Genomic DNA, 6000 nt, shown 5'->3' with positions numbered 1-6000 from the left:
CTGCCCCGCCCCATCGTCCCCGCAGCCTCGCGGGCTGCTGGGCTTTGTGGTTCGCCGGTGCCGCTGGGCCCCTGCTGGGGGTGTCGTCAGGAGCATGTGCAGACAGCAGCCCAAGGTAGAGCGAGCGTGCCGGGCGAGCCCTAAGACTTGCCTGGCAATGCCATGTTTGTGTGCGTGCTCTAACTCGGGGAGAGCAATTAGGGAGACGGCTCCCCGGCCGGACTTGGCTCATGTTTTCTTGTTTCTGTTTCAGCCTTCAGGATAATTCCTTCGGCAGCGCCGCTGTAACTGAGTAAGTGCTTCTTGCCATTACAATCGACTTGCATTCCTGTCTCCAAAGCAACTAGGGTGAAGGTATCCCCCTCCCGCTACCACCCCACCCCACCCCAGTCCCCAACCCTTCTTCTTCCCAAGCGATGCATTGTCTCCTTGGAACCTAGGGCTGCCAGGCTGGAGGGGCCCACAAACCTCACACAGGTTGCAGCCAGTATTTTAAGCAGCTCCGGGAAGGTGGGGGAGGTGGGGGCTGGGAGGAGTAATAAACCTAGTTTGATTGCTGCGGGAGGTTCCGTGCCCCCCCCCCCCAAGATAATCAATCTTGGAGCTTAGCTTTAAAAAAAGAAAAACCTATGTGACATGTCAGAAAGGAAGCTGGGTTCTATTTTGCCAACATGAGTGTCAGTTTTCATGGCGTGCATGCTGTGTGCATTTGCCCCAAATAGACGGATGTGAGAGAGCTGGAGTTTAATTCCAGCATATTTAAACAGGGTAAACTCATCTCCCTCTGCCGTGTGTACAGATCTTTATGACACAGTGCGGTAAACTTTTCTAGATGCCTTCTTGTAATCCTTCTCCTCTGACCACAATAATGTGACTGCAGAGAAACGCTTTGCCTGGCTAACAACAGTTCATAGTGGAGGGAGGGAAATAATGTTTTACGCCAGGCGTGCCCACGTGTGTGTGTGTGTGTGTGTGTGTGTGTGTGTGTGTGTTGACATTTAGTGTGCTTCGTTTTTATTCTGGTCATCTCTTCCTTAGTATTTTCTTAATAATAGAATCTCTATATGAGAAGTGAACGTGGAGTAGGTTTTGCTGGCACTTGTGTGCGATTTACATATGGCTGGGAGTATGAACTATATGTATTTCATTTTATCATGGGGAAATTAGTGTTTACTTCTGGTACCTTTTGGTAAAAGCTACTCAGAAAAGCTTTGCACAGGGTGTGTGTGTGTGTGTTTGTGTGTGTGTGTGTGTGTTTTGTGCAAAGTTTCATATCCCACTACTTGAGAGAAATGTGAGTTTCATACAGAGGCCACAAGTGGCTTAGGAGCTGTTTGCTAAAGATAAAGCATCTTTTGGCTTTTAGATCCTGCCTCCATTGCAGAGACCTGGGGAGGGAGGGCTGAGGTTCCTCTGTGCTTCCTGAGGCCTCTTTCCCAGGCACCTTTGCTTGTCTGTTTTGCTACAGACTTAGTATCCTGCTTGGAGCTCACTTAAATGGGATCTCTTTAAAATAAAGACTGGGTTGACTTTCAAAGATGCTCTATGGCCTGCCCACTGGAACCCTGGTAGTGACACTGCCTTGCCACTTTGCCTTTCTATAAAAGGGAGGAGGGGGGTAATGTGTTGACCAAGGATGAGGCCTGAACTTCCTGGATAAGTGGTCAGGCCTCTCTTTTCCTCTGCTGGGCTCCCTGGCACCACATGTTTACTGGGTCTGATTCTTAGGAGCCTCATGTGGCTGAATTCCTAGAGTCAGCCACAGTCACAGGCCCAGGGGTTTCAAGATAGAGACTTTTAGTTCCAGCTTTTATATGGTGTGTGTGTGTGTGTATGTGTGTGTGTGTGTGTGTGTGTGTGTGTGTGTGTGTGTGTGTTAAGGTTAAATGCTGGGGAGACTGTAGTGTCTTGTCCTTGGATACTCCCAAAGGAATTCTGATTGCATAAGATCACGTTACCCTCAGAGAAGCGACAGAGGCTCCTTTTCGAAGACTGTGAGTAGTGTCTGGGAAACCATCTGGCTAAGGCAAGAATCTCTGGAACTTACAACACACCCAACACGCCACAGGTGAGACGCAGCTCAGACGAGGGGCATCCAAAACAAGTGGTGGTCAAGCGAACAATTTTTGTCTTTCCCTCTCAATAATATGAACCTGTTCTAGGACCAGAGGGTGCTATCCTGAGACACAGACATAGCAGGTGTTCTGGAAGTGTTTGTGTGAGATGTTAGTCTGTCCTGAGGAGGCCCTTTCCTCTTCCATGTTTCTGAGAGGCAAAGGTCCTCTGGCTCCTGTCTCTACCCATGTCCAGTGCCATCTCCCCAGACCACTGAAATTCCACCAGGAGAAGCTTTTCCTTTGGTTCAGGCCTCTGGTATTGATCCTTATTAAAGTGGAAATTAAAAACTCCATGCCCTGGAAGGCACGTCCAAGCAGCCATTAGAGTTTCCTATGAATTATTTTTATCAGATAGTCCAATCTGAAAGGATGCTGTTTGGCCAGTTGTGATGATTTGTGTGTGTGTGTGTGTGTGTGTGTGTGTGTGTGTGTTTGTTGGTGTGCGCATGCGCTCAGACAGTGTTTGCATGAGGGTGCCCTTGGAGGTCAGAGGTTAACATCCTATCTCTCTTTTGATCTCATTCAACCTCATCTCTCACTGAACTTGGACTTTATGGGTGGGTCAAGACTGGCTAATGAGCTCTGGGCGGTCCTCCAAGTCTCCATCCATCCCCAGCCCTGGGGTTTGATGTGTATCACCACTGTGATGGATTGACTTTAAAGTGGTTGCCAGGGATTCCCATTCAGGTCTTCATACCCCAGCCTAAGACAATGTCCAGTTGATCCTTGTCTCTGTCTCCTCGGCTGGAGGTCCTGGGAAGAGTCAAAGGAAGAGTGAAATTAGGTATCAAGGGCAGAATTTTCTTGGTTTTTCTCAGGCCTCGAAATGTCTGTGCAGATCTGGGTGAATTTAACTCATCCTCTATACAGTTTTAACCCCCGACATCACAGTGGCCTTAGAAACCATTTCTCCTCCATCCAGGCAAGCTGGGGCCTCTTTCTACTTAATCAGAGAAGATAACTTCTCATTATTTCAAGGACTCTGGTTCTCCTGTCTCCGGAGCCTCTGGGAATATGGACTAGCAATGTCATGTGACTTCTGTCTGTGATCTTCAAGGTGTGGAGCAGGAATTAGTGAGGTTCCCTAGAGTAAAGTCTAGGAATCTTGGGCATTAAGTTGGCTTCCCAGAGACGGTATTCCTTCCTAATGTCAGGCTGTACTGAGAAGGTAAGGATTGGCCTGTGGCCTGTGACCTGTGCACCCTTTCTTTTGTTTGTGCTTGGCCGAGCCAGCGAAAGTAAAAGAGGGAACAAAGGCACAGGTTGGAATTGTTACAGCCAGGTCCAGACAATGGAAAGTGACTTAGTTTGCCTCAGTCTGCTGAGGAGAGCTAAGAAAGAATCACTTGCTGGAAGTGTCTTTAACTTTTTTTTCCCCACCGTGGCCAGCCATAAGAAAATCATTCTCCATCATAGTCTGGTCCCACACAGACATGGGATTTCAGTGACATTCACGAGGCAGCCCTTAACTCTGCCTTGCTGGCATTTTCTATTCTGCCTAAGTACACAGGCCATATAATGTTGATGGGTAGGCACTTTGGAGAGACAGGCTGGGATAGTGCCTGATCTGACGGGCATCAGGGCATGCTACTTTACTGTGAGACTTTTAAATTTTTCTTTCATCGATTCCATAATTGATTATAAATATCTATGCAACACACCATGCTTCCGAACTGCTACTTCTGATCATGTCACTATGCTGGGCCTTTTTATTTTTTAGAGTTTAACTTAGTATCTAAATAATAGGTTTGCTTTTGTGTTCTCATGCATCCTTAGTTTTAGTCAGTGTCTCCCTCCACCCCTTCCCTCATCTCTCTGAGCCTGCCTTTTCTTGCCCTTATTTCATAACTTCTATTCTTTTCCCTCTTGTGAACCTTCTCTAGTTTCCCAACCTCTACCTTACCAGCTCCTACACAAATACACACATATAAAAGTCACCATCCTCATATACAGCATCTGCTTTTGTGAGCCTAGCTTACCTTGCCTAATATAGTATTTTTCAGTTTTGAGGACCTACAAGGGAAATCAGAAAAAGGACCGGCTCTTAGGCTTCCTTTTTGCACTATAGGATTCTAAGAGAACACCATGTGCCGTTGGGTAGCCTCTTAGTCTGAATTGATGGCCTTCTGGGCATGGAGAGCCAGGCTCATAGCAGAATCCAGTTTCATAAATTGGCTGGTATTATCCCTTTGTAAATCCCTCTTGGGTGAGGACAAAAATGAGATGCTGGTTGAGTGGGGGTCGATGGTCCCCTAGAAAAGCACCTGAGAATTTTCTACGTCACACAAAGAGCAGGAATGGGTTCTGAGGCCTGTGATTTCCACTGCTGTGCCAAGCCTATGAGCTGTGTCTCCTGAGTGGCAATTGGCCGTTAGGAGATGTTTTTCCTCTAGTAATGTGGTCCAGCCTTAATGGCCCACAAAGCACCTCTGTAAGTTTTGGTGCTGAGCTTCCATCTTCAGGCCATCATGCTTGGAGGAGAAAATAGATTCACAGAGGGGAAACAAGTTACCACCACCCCAGGTAGCTGAACTCTGAGCTTGGACTTGTGGGTTGAACCAAATTCTTAGAAGTGAGGATTCTAGGTTTCTGTATTATGTGACTTCTATTTTATTCTCAGAAAACATTGTCGTTCACATTACAAAGCCCACAGGACAAGCTGTGTGGGAATACTGACGAGGGGGGAGGGAAAACTTGGGACCTTAATCGCTCTTTTTCATGAGATAAATAGAATGGAGTTGTTGATAGTCAGACACTTGAGAGACCAAAGAAGTTTAGATTATTCAGTCAAAAGGAGTATTTTCACTAACTCGGCCAACTTTATTTTATTGCCAGAGGGAACAGAATATTCTGCTAGATAAAGCGGGATCAAGTCTGTAGGTGGTCTTTGTATAATTCACTACAAAAGGCATAATTTAAAAAGAAGCTGTCTGGGGAAGGGAACAGAAGCTCTCTCCAGTTAATTTTGTGGGATAATTCGACGGCATTTCCAGTGATGAATATTTAAATATGCTATTGAATGTGGCATAAGTATTGTATGATGTTTGCACGTGTTTGTTTGTTTTATTTTTGCCTACTCACTACATTAAATTTCTCAGAACAGGATCCAGATCTTTTAAAAAATTTGTATTCATTAGAAGTAATGTCACTCTCAGTTTAAGTATGCCTAACTTGAGTGTAGCTATGTCTAACTTGTCCAAATCAAGAACAGAAAGAAGAGGGCATTCATATTTAATGTCTTCAACAGGAATTAGATATTGCTGTCACACATTTACCTTGGTGGACTGGACATTCATATAAAACGAGCAGGTTGGTCCTTAGCCCTAGACACATTGGTTTAACTTTTAGTCTTGCTGTGCCGAGACAAATTGACCAAAAACAACTTAGGGAAGGATTTATTTTGGCTCACAGTCGGGGGTGGTCCATCATGGTGGGAAAGACACAAGGCAAGGAGGTTGAGGAGGCTGGCCAGGTTGCATCTAGTCAGGAAGCAACAAAGATGAGCCTCGAGCCGGCCGGCGCTGCCCACAATCAGGCCAGGTCTTTCCACATCAATTCACATGATCTAGAAACTCAGTTGACAGTCACTATCAACCATCACAAAAGGCGAATTGAGTGCCTGGGAAGCAGTCAAACGCTTACCTAACCTCCCCCCACTTCAGTTGTTCACACCGCTCCGTCATTCTGCCTAGGGATTCTTTGAGCATCCTCTGGAAGCAATGCTGTGCTTGGGAGCCATGGTGGTGTCTCTAGAAAAGGAATTGTAGTTACTTTATAAGTATCGTTGTGAATACGGATGCTTAAGGCAATAAGAAACCAACTCAAAGTGTCTCGAAGGCACAAAAGCCATCAGAATCTAAGGATGAAGTGTACTCATTTGTAT

The 6000-nt window shown here is 46.0% G+C and overlaps 1 protein-coding gene across 2 annotated transcripts in view; it reads left to right on the top strand.

Annotated features, from left to right (window-relative positions):
• Positions 1-230: 230 nt before the first annotated feature.
• FAM13C (family with sequence similarity 13 member C) overlaps positions 231-6000 on the top strand; it is a gene marked incomplete at its 5' end in the record, with an annotated part of 106749 nt that continues 100979 nt past the window's right edge. For both annotated transcript variants that reach the window (XM_080938318.1, XM_080938317.1), the window contains one exon: positions 231-292. In XM_080938318.1, coding sequence (XP_080794444.1) covers positions 231-292 — 62 coding nt within the window. The remainder of the gene's footprint in view (positions 293-6000) is intronic.

The sequence above is a fragment of the Micromys minutus genome (genome assembly GCF_963924665.1).
Source record: "Micromys minutus genome assembly, chromosome: 25".
NCBI lineage: Eukaryota > Metazoa > Chordata > Mammalia > Rodentia > Muridae > Micromys > Micromys minutus.
The sequence above is the reverse complement of the archived record's forward strand: the minus strand, read 5'-3'. Positions and strand labels throughout refer to the sequence as shown.